General features: G+C 42.4%; 1 protein-coding gene across 4 annotated transcripts in view; it reads left to right on the top strand.

Annotated features, from left to right (window-relative positions):
- Nucleotides 1–20,124, top strand: part of LOC147728083 (broad substrate specificity ATP-binding cassette transporter ABCG2-like) — a 756,857-nt gene that overhangs the window by 548,792 nt on the left and 187,941 nt on the right. For all 4 annotated transcript variants that reach the window (XM_086961967.1, XM_086961966.1, XM_086961968.1 and 1 more), the window contains one exon: nt 16,031–16,090. In XM_086961967.1, the coding sequence (XP_086818093.1) occupies nt 16,031–16,090 (60 nt within the window). The remainder of the gene's footprint in view (nt 1–16,030; nt 16,091–20,124) is intronic.

The raw sequence follows: 20,124 nt of genomic DNA, 5'->3' as shown, positions 1-20,124 counted from the left end.
AACACTGCACAGAAACAACACACTCTAAGGGCTCAATCCTGGACCTTGTTATTTCAAAAACTGGCATGCTTACTTTCGCTACCCCTATTCATGTTGACTGGTCTGACCACTTCCTCATCCCATTCTCTCTTCACCTATCACACTCTATAACTCTCGGCCAACCTAAGAGGGCTACCTCCTGGTTCCGTGACACTAAAAATATTGACCTCGGTACCTTCTGTGAATCAGCTTTGCTATCACTTCCAAGGCTAGACCCCAACGTAGATGTTAACAAACTCACCTCCCAATGCCTCACAGTCCTTGCAGTCAAAATCAATAATGTCGCTCCTCTCCAAAGCAAAAAGAAAAGGCCCTCTCCCTCAGCACCTTGGTTCAATAAATCCCTCCATGAAGAAAGGAAGTACCTAAGATTCCTGGAGAAACAATGGAGACAAGCGCCCTCCACCGATAATTTGGCCACGCTTTGTTCAGCAAGATCAGAGTACCACAAGCACATCTTCCTTGAAAAAGCGATGCACTTCAGAACCCTCCTCGACTCAACCACAAATAGACCCAAAAAACTATTCGATCTCATCAAGAACCCAAACTGCTCACCTCCAACCTCCAAGTTGCAGGATTCTACAAAGAAAGCAGCGGAATTCGCTATATTCTTTGACGAAAATGTGAAATCACTTGTGAATCAGATTAGTTATCCTACCCCTCCAGAGGAGCGCAAATTGTTAGCCATTTGGCAGAACTTTGACCCCATCTCCGAAGGTGCCCTCCTCAAATGCATCCTCGAAACAAAAGCCTCCATCTCTTGACCCCATCCCTAGTGCCATTGCCATTGACTTCTATACCCATTCTCTGTCCTATTGGACCACTTTGGTTAACCTCTTCCTCTGTCTGTCAAGGCTCCCTTCCTGATTCCTTCAAAACTGGGCAGGTCACCCCTCGGCTTAAAAAACCCACTGCTGATGTGAACGACCTTAACAACTTCCGCCACATCACTAACCTACCTTTTCTTGCGAAAATCACAGAAAGATGTGTAGCGAAAAGACTCTTGTCATATCAAGGACAATGATCTTCTTGACAATTTCCAGTCCGGCTTCATTCAAAACTGCAGCACTGAAACAGCCCTGCTGCAAGTGATGGATGACACCCTGCGGATACTGGATTCTGGGGAGTCTTGTCTTCTTAGTGTAGTGTGGCTCACTGGTTAGAGGCGGCAGACCCGAGAGCAGAGGACGGCCCGGGACCAGGGTTCGATTCCCGGCGCGGCAGGTTTCTGGACCAGGGTCAGCGGACTCGATAATTCTCTCGCCTCGGGGCCCACTCTGATCAGCGATCACACTCGGCAACTCTGGGCATTAGCTTGCCTCATCTTCACTAACTGCCCCACCAGACCGCCGGGGATGCCTGGTCTCACCCCGGAGATACCCATTAAGGGACCATCTCTCAGGGAAGCCAGGAAGGGTTTCGCAGCGGTCGAAGCGCCTTGGGACCCTCCGGGTAAGTAGTGCGCTATATAAATGCCTATACATACATTCTCCTTGACCTTTCTGCTGCCTTTGACACTGTCAATAACAACACTCTCCTTAACACTCTTCAACAGAGAATGGGCATGGAGGGCACTGTGCTTAAATGGTTTGCTGGATTGAAAAAAACAAGGACCCCCTGAACACTGGTGTCAATGAACTCCTAGGGCAGGTATAATAATGTGTGAACAAAAATCCTAGGCAGTCAACAATTGGGCAAACAAGTAATATAAAATGACAGCGAAAAATCAAACATAGAGAAATAAAATAAAATTAATCATGATTTTAATGAACACAGTTAAAAATCATACAAGTGAGTGGCGAACCACCACCGTATGACAGTAAAAATAATAAAAAAACATACAATTCATACATTTATCATTTAATCATGTAAAGAACACCCCTAAAAGATATTATTATTAATATCAGAGAAAGACACACAACACTGTGGCGAGTAAAACTCGATGCGCGTTTCGGCGTGGACAACGCCTTCTTCAGGAGCCACACAGTGATATTGTTTTAAGAAGGTTTACAGAACTTGTGTACAGGAAACAGTCAGGTAGATTTCAGAATTTCGACAAATTAATGGCCGCAGCAGGTATAATTCCTGAGAATAGAAGAAACGCAAGGCTTCTATTTGTTAACTCAAAAAAATAGAAGTATCCACAGGTATCAATAGATATAATATCGAGGATCCTTTAAATATAGAGCTGTGTCTTCTTTATGACAGCATGTTTCTGATATACGATGCTTTTTAATTGCCCTATACCAATCTTATATGAAAGCCTCCTCCGAGCCGAATAACTTTAAGTTCGAAACAACGAGCAGGATAATGCTCTCAGCGTTCCAACGTAGCGACATGTAGATCCGCCGCAGAACCAGAGGGGCGGAAAAATGATCAAAGATGGTTTGCTTCCTTCCGCTCTGATAGATCCCAAATGATCAAAATAGCGAATAGTCTTTCATCTCCTTTGGCAGTAGGTCAAGGTGTTCCTCAAGGCTCTATACTTGCACCCACATTGTTCAATCTCTATCTAGAACCATTGGGAAATATCCTAAGTAAATCCGGGATCCAATATCATCTCTATGCGGACGACACTCAAATCTACCTCAAGGTTGCCTCCACTCACGATCTCTCCATCCTAAGCTCTACTCTCGACTCCATTTTAAAACTGGCTGTTAAATCATCAACTGATTCTGAATCCCTCTAAAACTGAATTTTTTTTAATTTTTTATTTTTATTTTATTTTATAGAGCGCGAACAGCTACCTCGCTTGGAGGTGTCCCGGCGCTAGAGGAACATAGTTGACCTAGAGGCAGAAAAAATGGAAGCTAGCGGGGTTGGGTGAAGAGCCACGTTTTCAGCAGCTTCTTAAAGCAAGGTTCAGAAGGAGCCTGCTGAATTTCTTGAGGTAAAGTGTTCCAAAGAGAGGTGACGTTTGCCGAGAAAGTCCGACCGCCTAGTCGAGCCTTTTTCGAACGTGGGACGGCCAGCTGAACACGGCAGTTGGACCGAAGTGCGCGTGTTTGGGTGTATCTTGGGAGGCGGTTTTTCAAATACTCTGGGCAGGAGCCATGCAGAGATCTGAACGCCAGCGTAAGTGCTTTAAATTTTATTCTGCTGGCAACTGGCAGCCAGTGCAGAGATCGAAGATGCGGAGAGACTGACTGCTTGAGAGGAATTCGCAGTAACAGTCTCGCAGCCGCATTTTGGACTACCTGGAGTTTTTGCGTCAGGTATTTAGGTTGGCCAAGGTAGAGTCCATTGGCGTAGTCCAGCCGAGATGTAACAGTGGCGTGAATAACCGTTTTCCGGCAGCTCTCCGGGAGGAGTCTCAGGATTTTTCGGAGATTTCTCAGTTTGCTCAAGCAACAACCGGCGACTTGTTGGATGTGGGAGGTGAAGGACATGCTATCGTCCCATCTAACTCCAAAGTTTTTTGCCGAGCGGCTGGGTGTGGGGGCTGGGCCCATCTCCGTTGGCCACCAAAGTTCTGAGGCGGGGGTGGGGCCTCTGCCAAAGAAGATCACTTTGGTCTTATTGGCGTTTAATTTTAATTTATTCGTGTTCATCCAATGGGCAATGTCTTGGAGACAGCCTTTGAAGTTCAAAAAGGACTCCTGCGTCATCTCTGAGTACGGAAATACCAACTGGGTGTCGTCGGCATAAGAAATTGCCTTGACACCCCAGTTGGCAATCAACGTAAAGAGAGGCGCAAGGTAGATGTTGAACAAAAGGGGGCTGAGGGCCGACCCTTGCGGAACTCCACAGCTGAGGGCCTTGGGGGCTGAAGAAATCGTCCCTAGTGCCACCTTTTGAGTTCTCTGGGACAGATAGGAGTGAATCCATCCCAGCGCCTTGTCCTGGATGCCTATCTCGGCCAGCCGACTGAGTAGTCTGGCGTGGTCCACCGTGTCGAAGGCGGCCGACAGATCCAGGAGTACCAGCATTGCTGAGTTACCTTCATCCATCGACCACCTTACTGATTCAGCTACCTCAATAAGCGCTGCTTCCGTGCTAAAGCCGGGTCGGAAGCCTGACTGTGTCTCATGTAGTACCTTGTTTACTTCTACAAATTTGCTTAGTTGGCGCTGTATGTCTTTCTCTAGCATTTTCCCGGGGGCGGCTAAGAGTGATATAGGGCGGAGATTACTAAGGTCTTCTGGATCCCCATTGGGTTTTTCTTTAGTGGGAGTAGAGTGGCATGTTTCCAGACATCTGGAAATATACCCGAGGTGATGGATGAGTTCCAGATGTGTTGTAGTGTAGGCGCTACAAACTCAGCAATAGAGCTCCATAATTTTGCTGGGCATGGGTCGTCTGGGGATCCGGATTTGCATCGAATAAGTTCTTCTCTTGCCTCGCTCAGAGGAATATTCATAAACTGGGTGAAGGTCTCGCTAGGCTTGTCTTTAATCGCGAGGTCCTGTTTCAACGTATTTATTTCTGGTCCAAAAGATTCATACACCTTTTTGATCTTTTGGTCAAAGAACTCGGAGATTTGCTCGCAGAGAGTAGCTGTCGGTGAAACCTCCCTCTCAATGCACTTGGGTTTAAAGAACGACTGTACCACTTTGAAAATCTGTTTGCCAGACTGCTCTGCCTGAAAAATAGAGTCCGCATAAAATTGTTTTTTACTTTTCCTAATGGCTTTCCGCAGTTTTTTGGAGGCTTCCTTATATATCGTTCTTTCTTCCAGGCCGTAGTTTGCTCTCCATAGTCTTTCCAGCTTTTTGAAAGCTGTTTTCTCTTTCCTTAGGTCCTGCGAGAACCAGGGCGCTGAGGGGGAGTCTCTCTTTGATAGTGCTCGTGAAGCCGGAGCAATGGAGGAGACCATCTTTCCGATCCACTCATTGAGGAGCTGGGCATCTATGTTGGCAATATTGGTCAAAGATGGGGTAGTTTGTGCCAAGACAGGGCCCATAGTGTCAGGGGTCAGCTTTTTCCATTGTCTCTTCAAGAAGTAACATTTGCTTGAAGCAGGAATGTCATAGACCATGTTTAGTGTAAATGGGACCAGAGAGTGGTCTGACCATGTCAGAGGGAGTGGTGCTTCGGGCAACACATTCTTCATGTTAGAGAAGATGAGATCAATCGTGTGGCCCCCTGTGTGTGTAGGGCCCTCATTTACCAGTCTAAGACTGGCAGTATTTAATGTTGCTCTGAGCATCTCTGCCATGGCACAGTCCGATTTGTCCATGTGGATATTGAAGTCTCCTACCACAATGAATTGGGGGTGGAGGAGAGAGCTCTGAACAATCGTATCAAGTAGGGTGAGACGGTTGGGGTCTATGCCGCCAGGAGGGCGATATATCACCAATCCTGCAAGCGATAGCTGAGGGCTAACCTGAAAGCAGAAGTGAAGGCCTTCAATTCCCTGGATAGTAGTGGGGGCCGAGGATGTTAGTATTAGCTGCTCTTTAAAAATAATGGCTACGCCACCGCCTCTTTTTGTCCCGGAGCGGTTGGCGAGACATATTTTAAATCCCGGAGGGACTGCTAATGCAATAGAGGTCATGTTGTCCTCCTTGATCCATGTTTCTGTTAAAAACAGGACATCCCATTCCTGCTCTTCTAGTAATAACCAAACATCATCTGCATGTTTGGCTAGGGATCTGCAGTTCAGTAGGCCAGCTCTAAGGCCTATGTGAGTTGGTGGTTTACGGCAGGGGGGCCTTACAGAGTCTTTACTGCCAAAAACTATTTCACAGTTGCCACAGATCTGCGGGGGGTTGAAGGTCAAAGGATCTATAGTGTGAGAGCAACAATCGGATGGGGGAGCAACAGTCCTTAAGTCCTCACCTGACCACACTATCCTTCCACCTTGTGTTCTGTGACCGGCAGCATAACTTTCTCCTTTCTCCACTTTCTCCTCACCCGGTTCAATCATGGATGGATCAGATGAATCTACTTAACAATAAACCCATCATTGTCGACAGCGCAAAATCCCTTGGTGTCATACTAGACCAAAACTCAATCTACTCTCCCACATTAATTCCATTGCAAAGTCTGTTCGATACCAACTGCGCCTTCTTTGGGGGATTTGTCGCTTCTTCCTGGAGCATGACCTTAAACCCTGGTCCAATCGCTGGTTCTCTCCAGACTGGACTACTGCAACTCTCTTCTTATTGGCCTCCCCAAATCCCACCTGTCCCCCCTTAAATCTGTTCTCCATTCAGCAGTTCGTTTCATATATGGGACCAAAAGAAGCGACCACATCATACCCATTTTATCCACCCTCCGTTGCATTCCCATCGAGGCAAGATCTATCTTCAAGACTGCCAGTTTCACCCACAAAGCCTTGCACTCCTCCTCTCCTCACTACCTGGCGAATAAACTAAAACTCTCTGGAGGCTCTAGTCTAGACCATCACGTAATGCGGAAAATCTATTGCTTGATCCTCCCACCTTCAAGAAGGAAAGGTCGATGGCCCAATCCTTTTCAGGCAACGCGGTGAGAATCACTTCTGCCTCATCTCTGGACCACCACTTTTTCCCAGGCCTTCAAAACTGACCTCAAAGCTCTCCTCCTTCAATGACACTTCCAAATGTAATTTACGCCCTCTCTATTATCTGAAGGAAGTCCCTCCTTTATAGGAAATTCTGTTCTACATGACTATAGAAGTGCCTTCCCAATGTGTTCTTGTGGTTTGAGAATCTGCCATTTATTGCAGTATTATACTTCTACTTGTATTGTGTACTCTTTTGTAACATGCACACGTCACTTTCCCTCTTGAAATGTATCGTTTGCTACCTCTTGTATTTTGTTTGCTTTTGATACATGCACAATTACCACCATTGCCCCACGTAACATAATGTTTGTTCTTGTGTTTTGAGTATCTGCCATTTAGTGCAGTATTATACCTCTATTTGCACTTTGTCACTTTTGTAACATACACACGTCCCTTTTTTCCTCTTGTAACGTATCGTTTGCTACCTTTTGTATTTTGTTTGCCCTTGATACATGCACAATTGTCACGATTGCCTTATGTAACATAACGTTTGCTTTTGTAACATGCTGACTTGTAATTTTTCCTCATGTTTCCCTACTGTTCCTATTGTGAAGTGCTCTGACACCTTTGGGTGAAGTCCGCGCTATATAAAAACGCATAAAATAAATTAAAAAAATAAAAAGAGAAAGTAAAGTAAATACCAAGCTCCGTGGAAGAGAGAGCTTGACATTTGACCCTGTCTTTGAACGCACAGGAAGTGTAACGAGATAAGAACTAGATTTAAAGGCCTGTTTAACACCTTGGCTGCTAGGTGTTTTCCCCTCCTGTGCTGCAGGCCCCCACTTTCCCATTGTTCATGACGAGCTGAGCTCGTCATCAGCATCGAAAGGGTTAAAGAAAAAAAGTTTAAGGAAGAATGCAGTAAAGAAGGTTTAGGCAACGGGAGGGACGAACTCAAGCTGGCCAGTCTAAAACAAATAAAGCCAGCAAATAGAAGGATAAAAAATGTGAGTTACAAACCACAAAGCCAATAGTGAACAACGGGCGGAATGCATTCTTAGGTCAGTTTTCAGAATGTCCCCAAGATGTCACTAGCAAACCAGACAGATGCGCTGTCTGGTAGGCATTGACCTAATGAGACAGAACAGACACCAATAATGTTAAGCAACGGGCAGAATTCATTCCTAGGTCAAGCTTTCTGAGTGTCCCCAAGATGTCTTTAGCAAACCAGACAGATATTCTGTCTGGTAGGCATTGACCTAATGAGACAGAACAGACACCAATAATGTTAAGCAATGGGCAGAATTCATTCCTAGGTCAAGCTTTCTGAGTGTCCCCAAGATGTCTTTAGCAAACCAGACAGATATTCTGTCTGGTAGGCTTCGACCTAACAATACAGAACAGACACCAATAAGTTAATGATACAGTTGATTTACAACTGAACATCAGATGCTGTACACTAGGCAACTGCTTCTCTCACCACAGCACTGCACAGGCTCAGAAATGTAGGGGTGGCAGGGCTTGGAGTGGCGTTTTGCACATTATTTCAGGTGTGAAGTTTAAAAAAAAAAGACTGACTTAAAACAATGAAAGCAACCTAACAATTGTATGTTATTGCTTGAAAGTCGATGCACTCTTTAAAATGTGTTTAATGAATGTTAAAAAATACAATGATTATTTTAAATGCATGCAATCAGACCAGGTCTCAGTTCGGGTAGTAATTAAAAACAGACATTGAAATGGGTCTCTATCGGGTCCTATATTCATGTCCTTAAGTTCTGCGGCAAAAACACTGAGTGATTTCTGAACAATGAATGTAAAAAATGTGAAGATAATCTATGTCAGCGATTTGCCTACTATTTATATTTCACTTTTTTCTTCTTGCATTCCTCACTGTTAACTGTTTTTAATCTAGGATTTTGTGTTTATATATTTTATTTATGTTCTGTAGCATATTACTCTTGTCGAGATGTTTATATCTGATGATTGAGAGCGCTGGAATTGAGACTGAAAGCAGTGGAGTTTCTCACAGTGTCTGTCAGTAGGTGAAAACAAGTGTTCAGAATACATGGTCATCCAATGCATGGCCTCTCTGCAGAACACACAGGCCTCAGAAATATTTATATAAGTCTCACAATTTTTAGAATTGAAAAATGTTCAATTTTAATAATGTTTTCTGGAAAATGAACGGGCCCCTGAGAAAGGAGAAAGCCCAAACAGGGAAATAGACTATTTAGAAAAGCAACAAGCACCGGGCACAGAGCTATTTAGTGAAGAAGGGCATGTCAACTCTAGAAAAACATTCACATTATACAATCATACAAATCATGACAGATATATAGTATAGATAAATATTTGTATTTTTATTTTATATTGTTGTCTGTATATTTTAAGATAAAACAAATATATATACATATATATATATTTTACATTTAGAAAACACCCCCTCAGGCAACCCCCTATGTGATAAATACCCCCTCAGGCAACCCCCTTTGTGATAATTTTTAAAAATGTACATAAAGTGAGGGGGGCCAAGAAAGAAACATATGAGTCTTTTAAAAAAACACAGGTGGTGCATTGGTTCTCGAATAAGTAAAAATTCAACACTAACCTACTGCAACAAAACATAATGTTGAGAAGAGTAAGATTGGTAGGGATCTCAAGGAAAACTTGTAATGGGGATTGTGTGGTAGTGAATTTTCATAATAAAGAATTGGTGGGTAATTTGTTGAACCTGCTTTTTAACTCTTCATCTGAGCCTACTACACATTTAGGTGATTATATCACCGCTGTCCCCTTGGATATTTTTATCGCCCAAAAAATTACCACTTCCATAATGAAATTCACAATTTAGGAATGTCTGACGTAATGGGGATCACAATCTCACAAAATAGATTTTTCCCATTAAGTCACTGCAGTGATATAGATTGACAAGCAATGGAATTTATAGATAACCGGAAAGTCCACCAAAATGGAAAAGAGGGTATGAAATCAGCTATAGAGGGTTGAGCTAGAAAGTAATTTCTGGAACAGTGGTCTTTAGTCTATGAAAAGGAAGTGATGAGTACCAAACAAGTGGTGGGTGTATGTCAATATTCGCAAACCAACCTAAGTATAATGTCATGGAATGTGGCAGGTGTAAAAGCCAAATTGAATGATGAGGAATGGTTAAAAACCTTCGAGAATTTTGCTCTAATCATGTTACAAGAAACGTGGCACACCAAATCTTTTTTTCATAAATGGCTACCAAACTATATGTACGCATGCCATACCATCTAGGATGGGACGCGCAAAAGGTGCCCTTGCAGTTGCAATCTTATTATCCTCTTCTTCCATTTAAAAAAAATCATATATTGCATCACATTTTTATCATTTTTTTTATTTTAAAGCTGAGGGGATACAGCCCATTGCCATAATAAATTTCTACAACAACATTTTTGATAAAACAAGATCTAAGGTAATTCATTTCTTAGACAAGGATCTTGACAGGACAGGCTTGGGGGGTGACTATATGCTCATATGGGCCGGTGACTTAACACTGAAAAATGCAGAGTCATAGTTGGGGAACAATACGGTCATTTAAATGAATACGGAGACCAAATTTTGCACTTCCCCCATGATGATTATGGAGAAGCCATTAACTCAGCTATCCATAAATATGATTTGGTAATTTTGGAATCAAAGGCTGTAAATGAACAATTGCCCATCTACTATTGACCACTTTATTGTTACAGAACAGTGTAGGGATCTAGTGGGTTCCCTTACAGTCCGTGCAAGCCTCTTTAGTGATCATCACCCTATAGTCCTGATTTTGAAGGTAAATATATTCAGGACCAAAATAGGGAAGGCAGTTGACGAAAATATTTTGACCCAAGGTAATAATGGAGTTTCATTAAAGCGGTCAGGAGTGAACCCCTCTCTGTTTATGGAAAATCTTACAAGGAAGAAAGTGTGGCTCAATGGTTGGAGAGGCAACCCTGATGCAGAGGTCTGGCCCGGGACCAGGGTTCAATTCCCGCCTCGGCGGGTCTTGGGCTCAATTTCCTCGGTCCTGATGATTCTCGCCTGGTGCCTTTTCTAATCATGGATCCCACTCTGCAACTCTGGACAATAGCTTGCTTAATCTCCACAACGGCCCCAACAGGGCTGGGATGCCTGGCTTCACCTTGGGGGTGCCCAGGAGTGGACATTTCACAGGGAAAAGCCAGGAAGGGTTCCACAGCGGTATGCGTACAGCGCCAGGAAACCCCAGTTGGGGTATAAGGGCGCTTTACAAGTACAAATTAATTTCATTCAAGAAAGACAATAAAATTGATACCTGTCTAGATAGATTGTCAACCAATTCAGAGATCATTGGTACTTTCTCGAATATTATTACGGAGATAGCCGAAGATTTAAAGATAAAACAGAAGAGAAAAGTCCTCAATCAAGAACCTAGGTGGTTTAACCAAGAATTTTCAAGGTTGAAAAGAGAATTGAAAAATATTTAATTTTTTTTTAACTAGGAACAGTATTGGAATAAGAGAATTAAGGAGAAAGTATAATCTGGCTCTACATGTTAGGAAAACAGAGAAGCGAGATGAGGCCAGGGACAATTTAGCTCAAGCCGCAACAACTCGGGATACAACTTTATTCTGGAAAATAATAAATTATCCTTTTTTTAGAGATGCTGCATCTGTAAAGATTGATGTCCTAGTGCCTATGGAGGATTGGATAACCCATTTTGGAGGTATTTTTAATCCAGGAGGGATAACTTCCCCACATAAGGAGGGAAACAATTTTATAAGAGTTAAACCTGTAGGAATACCCTTGATAACATTAAAAGAAATTAAGGGAGCTCTTAACAAAAGTGTTAGCGGTAAAGCCGCTGGCCCTGATGGGGTCCCAATCGATATCTTCAAGCACGATATCGAATTCTGGTCACCTATTTTATTGAATTGTTTTTCAATGCTACCTTTAATGGGAAACTGCCTACATCTTGGGTTGAAAGCATCATAGTCCCGATATTTAAAAAAGGGAATAGAGGAAATCCTAAGTGTTATCGTCCCATATCTCTCCTTGTTCTCATCGAAACTGAGGGGGAGAGTCTTATTGGGAAGACTAGAAACCTGGGCCTCTGAGAATAATATTCTCTAAGAGGCCCGGTATGGGTTTAGGAGAGGTATAGGGTCAAAAGAACAAGGTGAAAATCTGTAACTTCTGGTGGGAAAGTATACCCAAGCAAAAGGGGGTCCCTACACCTTTGCTTTGTGGGTCTCACCAGTGCTTTTGACCTGGTAAATCATAATAAATTATGGCAAACACTGGTTGAGATAGGTGCACCCAAAGAGATTGTTGTATATTTATCCCAGATTTTATACTTTTTTGTTATCCAGAGTTGGATTGGGTTTAAAAGGCGACTGCACCCCCGATTTTAGGGTAACCCGTGGGATAAGACAGGGGTGCGTTTTAGCACCCCTCTTATTCTCACTATATATAAACAACGTAGACCGTTGCCTACAGATTCTTAACCCCTTCCGTGCTCCCGTCGGCTGTTAGCCGTCGCGAGCACTACCTCGCTGGTGCTGCAAACGGCCAACGCGGCCCCGCCCACTCCGCGGAACCGCCGCACTGTGGCGAAATAAAGGCTGCAGTTAAGGAGTGAAGGCTGATGCACCGAGAGTGGGACCTCGCCCTACCCCCGTGCTCCTTTACGCAGATGATGCCGTTCTTATCTCAAGGACGGCAAATGGTTTGCAATGTCTGGCTCGGAATTTTGCCCATTTTATGACCTTAGGGGATTTAAAATTGAATCTAACTAAAACCTTTGTCATGACCTGTGGCAAAAATAAAAGAATGATTAAAAAGCATTATGTGGACGGCATTGCGATCGAGAGAGTCTCGAGTTTTGCCTACTTGGGCTTATTATTTAATGAAAATGGTACATGAGGCTCTCATATTAATTTATAAAACATAACATTTATACGAAGTATAGAGGGCATTTTTATATTCTCGAAAAAAATAGGAAATAAACCTATAAGGGAAATGCTCTTGCTTTATAGAAGTAAGGCTATTTCGACTGCATGTTATGGTTCAGCACTATGGGGGAGAGCAAATATTGCCATCCTCCAAAAACAGTAGAATACGTTTTTAAAACATCTACTAGCAGTTCCAAGTTCCACTACAAACTGTCTAGTCCATAGAGAATTGTCTGTCCCTTATATCAGTGATTTTATAAAAACAGCAGGGTTGACATTATGGCATGTGATTTGGACGCGTGAAGAAGCAGTATTTACAAAGAGTATAATACTCGACTGCTTGGCCTTAGACAACAGTAGGGATATATTGTGGCTTGAATATATACAAACTGTACTAAAAAGCTGCAAATTAATTCCATAGCCCAAGGACCCATGTCAATTGCAGACTATTGTAAGAGAGAATTGAAAACAAGGTTTATTGCTGCAATGGACTTGGTAAAGGTGGGCGAGCATGGTGCAAAACAAAGTGACGTTTCTTACTATGGACGCCCCGCTTGTATGGGTATACAATTGTACCTTGTTATAGTAAGAAATGTCCAGCAGAGGTTCCTACTGACCGATTAAGATTTGGAATTTTACATTATTTGGTTGCGTTCCTGAAATCAAGGAGAAGGTACCATGTATTACCAAATTGTCTATGCGATGGAAAATCTCCCCAGACCACGCTGCATTTTTTATTATTTTGTGACTTTTATAGGGACATTCATAAACTCGTTTTGAAACCTCTTTTTAAAACAACTATATATTACCATTACAAAGAAGTTTTTAACATTATATGTAGTTTGGAGGATGAAAAAATTATGAGTGCTGTATGTAACTTCATTCAATTGTCAATAAGGAAAAGAAAGACTTTCTCCCATTTAGAGGCTCTAACCTATGAAAATCATGTGAATTGAAGATGGATATTAACATGCACAATACATTAAATGAGCTACAACTAAAATAGAATGCACTTTATGTACCATATGAGATGATTTCCTTTTAATACAAATGAATTTATAAGATTTTAATGAATTTTTACTAAGTTGTTTTCTTGGATCTATATTGAAATATGGGCTGTATCTGTGAATTGATTTATACATTTTTTATCTTGTGTTTTTAGTATGCTTTTATGGTCATGAATAATGTACCGGATAAAGCTTTTTGAATTTAAATTTGATATAGAAAACACAAGTAGAAGAATAAATACACACTCCCAATGATATATCGAGAATTACAACCACATATTCATATGTATCCAAACAGTCAATACAGTTGATTTAGACTGAAAATATGCTCATTCTTCAGAAATTCAATATAATAAGCATAATACTTCACTGTTGCAGCTTACATGATTTAACATTCAATGTAGTTGATAATTTATAGTGTGACAGTGTACATTATGTACAATAACATATGATAGAAGCCAAATGTGCAGAGACTAGTGACATATGTTGAAAACTAACGTGTTTCGGGTAGGCCTTCTTCAGGATTCCGTACCAGTGGTTATTTTAAGAATTACTTTCGCTTGCTTCAAGGGTGTTACTAGTGGTTAATATGCAGAATCACCCAAGTATATATGTCGTTTCACTCTTCAATATAGATAAAATTAAACGGATATGTATATTGACTCCTGTCTTGTTGCAAATCAGCAGAAAAGATGGACAGACATGTGCTCTTCCTCTTGAACTTCCTCCTTGAGCTATAGAACAACTTGATATCCAATTCTTCTTCACTAAATAGCAATGTGCCCGGTGCTCGTTGCTTTTCTAAACAATTTTAATTATTTACAACTAAAGTCATTGTTGTTATTCATTTATCTTAAACATCTACAAGCAGTGGTGAAGCAAGCACTTTGGCCGCAAGTGGCGGTCCCTGTGTTTGCCTCCCTGCTGCGGCCTTATCATACAGCGCAGGGTGCTGGTGTTTTTTTTTCTCCATTTGCTGCCCCTCGGCGGCCGATTGAAGAGTGGGGGTGAGCAGGGGGCGGGCAGCGATTAACACCCCTTGAACGGCAGGTAAGAGCTGGGGGAGGCTGCCGCCCTCAAAAACTTGTGCCGCCACCATTGCTACGCTACTTGCTACAAGCCAATGACAAAGCGAATAGGTGTATGTCCCCTGTTATGTTATATATCTAGATGCCATAACACAGAGCTCAGAACCACCGAAATACGGGTCAGTGGCACACTACGGGAATTACGGACATTTAGATTATATGTTTAAGCCACACCCTTAATTACATAGGCCATGCCCATTTTAGAGCCTCCCCGCCCCCTCCTTACTTTTTACACCCAATTAACTTAAAGCCCTATATGCAGTCTTGGCTACTGCCGCTATGGAGTGGTGGGGTGGCACAGTAGCAGGAGCATCGTCGTGTGTGTGTGTGTGTGTGTGGGGGGGTGTTGAATAAAAAAAAAAAACATCAAAAACTTACCTGTTCCTGCGGTCGCCTCGTTCTTTGGTGCTCCTCTGTTCTACTGCTCCCGGCAGTCCCTGGGATAACAGACTCCCCATCCAATCCAGACGCTGCTCTCATATTATGAGAGCAGCGTGGGGATTGGCTTGAGTGAGCTGGTTTTACGCTCCACTCAGGCACAGGGAGTCTGTGCCTTTCTTTAACCTGGGTTACAGAAACCTAAGAGCACATGTCTGTTTAGCCAGCCTGGAATGGCCGGCCAAACGGACATGCGCACTTAGAAGCGCATAACACTCCTCCTCCCATGGCCCAGCCCCGCCCTTCCCTACACGCGCTGGATCAGAGCCAGCAGCTGAAAATAAAAGAATTGTAAAATATCCATTTATTTTTCAGCTGCTGACTCTGAGACGTTCTTCCGCAATTGCGGAGGAGCCGCTGCTACCGGCATGTAAGAATAACTGCAATTCCAGTGATACAACTGAGTGACATCAGGTACCATTAATGTAACAAGAAATGTAGAAATGAATGAAACTCACTGAAAAGAAGACTATGGCAACACTTTAGAGGATGTGTATTACAGGAAAAACGCTGTTCTTGCTTGCCGTAAAATGCATTGATGAAAAAGACCATTGGGCCGGAGTGCAAGCTGGTCGATCTATTCCCACTTGTGCACAAACCCCTATGTATGCACGGGTTAGAATTATGAGTTTGAAGGTATTTTACGCATCCAGTATTATTGGATGTGTTAAATAACTCACTCGTCATTCAATTTTGGCAGGTCAAAGCCAAACTTTTGCATGGGAATATCTTATGGTATTTACCGCATCATGCGGATTTCAGATCGTTAAAACACCAACATCTGCATGTTATTCTTCACAAACTAGTAATTGGTGTTATTTATCTATTGCACCTGATAAATAACGTTTCCTGTGGTATCATTATGTATCATGTGCTATAAATAGCTCATAATCAGGCCCCATGTCCTGTGACCCGGTTGTTCCTATACATTTATGCATGATAAAGCAATCATTTAAGATCTAGCAATGTTCCGTTTTTTTAATTACATTTGAGTCTGACAGATTTGTTTATCAGTACCTTGGAGTAGTTTTACGGTCCCTTTTCAGTGCTTTATTTTGTTTTCCCTTTCAGCGGTATTATGAGACCTGGCCTCAATGCTATCCTGGGACCGACAGGCAGCGGAAAGTCATCGTAAGTGAATATTACACGTTTTTAATTGTTTTACATTTAAAACATATAAAGTCCTTTAAAGACATGACGCCGTGCATGATGCCATAGAAGTGCAATTGTAATTTTATGTGTTTGCACATTTGTGATAGCTACAAGCTAATGTCTCTTAGCAAGAGATCAGGCGGGATGGCGCAGAGGCGCTTTACTAGAAAGATGTCTGCAAAAATATACCAATAAAACCCCAGCATATATCTTGGAGAATAAACCTCAACATCAGAAACATCCAACCACAGACAGCCTCATCTTACTTGTTCCTGTACAGTCCTGAAGTCGCCCATGTTGCCCCTGTCACAGCTTCTTTGGTTTAAACACCCTAGCCAGTGCTCATTGCCCAATTTCACCGGACTGGAATTGTCTGCATTGGAACCAGTCCAACCAACAGTGTGTATTCATCTCCCTCGCCTTGCCTCCTGACGCCCAGGGATACTCCCCACTAGGTGTTTTCTTTTACCTCTGATACCCATCTAACCCGTAACTGTTTACCTAACTATTTTCAAATATTCAGCCTTAACTCCAATAGATAATATTTGTTTTCCAGAAACGAGCGGTGTATCCCCTTTTGTTGAAACAACATGTTGTCCTCTTGCACAATTTCCATAGGTTTCGGAACTCTGATTTCTCTGCCCAGGGCAAAGCACCTCGTCTCTCTAACTTTTTGCCTTTGATTTTCTGTTCCAGTTGGTATCCTGGCTCCTTTTCGCACCTATCTCCAGAGCCTCTTGCTCCATACCAGGTGGGAACCAGACCACAACTCTTCACGCACTCAGATCTCTTTCATTATCGTTCAAGAACCCTTTACCTGATAACTGTACCAGATCATTTTCTCCTAGATGCACAAGTAGAAGATCTGTTCCTTCAAAGTAATTCTCCAAGCATGGCATTGAAAGGCCCCACCTTTTTCCACTTTTCCCACACTAAAAGGCTATAATATGTGCACCATCCAGACAGAGCTGTCTCCCGAAAGACCGTATTTGTGCTTGCTTGGCAGTCCATTTCACGAACGAGTGGTCCATGATCCAAACTGTATATAAATCACCTGTAGCTCCACAACACAACCTGTAGCAATGACAAGAACTGATAGAATATACAAAGAAACCCAACTTATGTACCCTTCCTACCAACTCAGAGTAAAACTTCATCAAGGATAATTTATTTCTTACAACAATTCAGCCTCCATTTCCCTATCCTGCTAACTCATTCTTCAGTGAAATCCAACTTTTGCTTCTGTTACTTCCCAAATTTGAAAAGATTGTTTTCCAAATTGTCACTGGAAAACCCAAAATGCTTAAAGCGTTGCACAATTTGTGCCCTACCTGAAAATGAGTCAGCGTAGTCTCATCAGCATGCCTAAAACATACCCTGTAAATCCCTCAACCTCAAAAACTCATGCCAAACTTTCACAGGACATCTCAAGTTTATCTTCCAAGCGGAACAGTGCTCTCTCCTGTCTCCCGCCTAACTAGTCAGTCTTTGCCTTTTTCATCCATAACATAATCCCATCCACCTCTGAAAATAGATCCTCCCTCTGCAAGCCTCCCTCCCCTTCTCCCAACTCAGAAAGCTGAAGCACCTTAAATAACAATCAAATCATTAAAAATGAAACCAGTGCCCAATCAGAAAAAAATTAACCCCCAAAGTGTGCATAACATCCTAGCCAGCATTGCACCAGTGATTGGTTTCCTTTTGTCGCAGTAGCAACCTTATTCCCATACCCAATCCTCTAAAATCCTATGCCCCAAATCTCCAGCAAGTGTTTGTAACCCCAAAATACATACAGTTGAATGCAGTCCCTGCCAACTTGCTGGCTACTGTAATCACAGATTGATTCTTCTCACTCTTACCCATGATAAAGCACATTGCATCATCCCTCCTCGTTTAACTCGTCGTCCATCACCCCCTTCTTAAGGAATCTCCACCACGGTGAATGAGACCGTGCACCCACGATATTTTTGTGCATTTATGGTATATGGCTAGCTAAACATCAAACAGACTATCAAGCAAATCTGCATCAAATTCAGGACCTTTCCGTCTCATGCATTTTGACTTTTAACCCCTTCCACGCAGTGTTAATTCTCCCGTTGTGTGGGAGAATTAATGCGTGGGCGGGATTCGGACGGCCCCCGACCATCATGAGCACATGCCTACTGTGATGCATGACGGCTGGGGGCCGTCGTGAGCACAGAAGGGGTTAACTAACACAACCACTATTTATTTGTTTTCGTTAAATGTAACTCTCTTGTGGACCAGCTTATTGCCCCAAAGCACCATCACCTAAACCAGGGGAAAAACCTCAAGGAAAACAATGCTCCCTCTCTCCTGCATTCCAGTCATTGGCCAAGATTCTGCTCACCATCTACCATCCCAAAACAAACCAAAATCCTTCAACCATGCAAAGTCTGAAAATATTTTCTTTGCGACACCATTCATCACACAACCATCACAGTTTCACCCCATTGAAACCTTTCAAAAATATAATTTAAACTCTCAGATCCTCGTGCAAACCTGAATTCAGGTGAACTTTCTTATGTCACAATACTGCACCTCACACTGAAAAACGCAGCCATTTGCAAACCTCTATCCCCACTCTGACTACTCTACATGCAAAATTCAAATATCCAGCAATGCGTGCAACGTTCTCAACTCCAGTTTCTTTGCTTCTGCTGCTTTCTGCAAATGCTTGAATAACTTCTTAACTTCATCCTGTGACGACTTTGAGTTCATATTAGCCATGTTATTTCCAAGAAAAGTCAGCACTGTTGCTGTCCCGTTAATATATTCCGGTTCCATTGACACACCCATAACCTGCAACATGCAGTGAATAGCTTGTTAAGCATTCCTGCAGCCTGTTGAACTTGCTTTCCACACACACACAAAGTCATCCAGATCTTCAGTTGTACAAAACCAGTACTGTGGGGAAAACTCCTTGCAAAAAAACAACTACCCAACTCAAATAGCAAACAAAATACTGAACCAACCTATAGGTAACACCTGTACAAACAAAAAAACTTCCCTCAAATTGTAAACTTGATATGGAGCATTTTTCAAGGTTAACTGGTAGTAGTCTGCAAGCTGAGTTGTTGTCCAACTTCGCTAGTACAGCACCGGCCCCATGCCTTCTAATTAGCTCAATGGCATCGTCTGCAGACCACATACTTTACTGTTGTGTTCTCAGCTGTATTGAAAATATTAATTGAATTATCTTCAGGCCAAGACCAATGATTATTAAGCCTGAAGTCATCTTCCTCCTTTTAGGAACTACTCCTAAAGGAGAGATTTGGTAGCAGCCAAACAGTGGCCCTATAATCCTGCCCACCCTAACTTCCTTACATAGCTTTTCCCTAACAATGCGAGGGTTGGTGTCAGTTGACTTCATGTTCTTAGACACCCTTGATATTACCAGCTGAAACCTTTCCAAAAATTACACTCTATCGCCTTTTTGAGATAAAAAACAGCCACTTATAAAAGTGTTCAACATTAATTGGTATAGGTTTCCTTACCAACAACTGGCCACTGACCCTCCGTCTACTTGGCTGCCCTAGATGTTTAAAGGCCAATTGCCTGATTTGTTAAATTGATTCCATAGATTAATGCCATCAGACCAGCATGACTGTCTTCTATCATTTTTTGTCTTCTTTTCTTGATGGTAAACTCTTTCAGCACACTGCTTCTGTCGAGAACTGCTTGTTGAAATCTTTCTTGGCCAACAGGGTTTCTGTGTCAAACTAGAGTCTTTAAGCTCATCATGGAAACCTTTTCTTGCAGGATCCACACTATAATGCACCCTTTCAGATTTGTATTTTGCTCTTCATGCAGATCATTTGAACCACTGTCATTTCTTTAAATCCTATAAATGCAAAACCCAAATTTGCCCCTGGGCTACTGGCTGTAACTGAAAATAGGACAACCTTAATTCTTGGAATCTTGGATTTGAGAAGATGACCTTTTACCAGGTTATATAATATTATGTATGTGCCTTCCATCTTTAGTCTCCTGGA

The sequence above is a fragment of the Lissotriton vulgaris genome, chromosome 3_1, assembly GCF_964263255.1.
Source record: "Lissotriton vulgaris chromosome 3_1, aLisVul1.2, whole genome shotgun sequence".
Classification (NCBI taxonomy): Eukaryota; Metazoa; Chordata; class Amphibia; order Caudata; family Salamandridae; genus Lissotriton; species Lissotriton vulgaris.
This window is presented reverse-complemented; position numbering and strand designations above follow the sequence as displayed.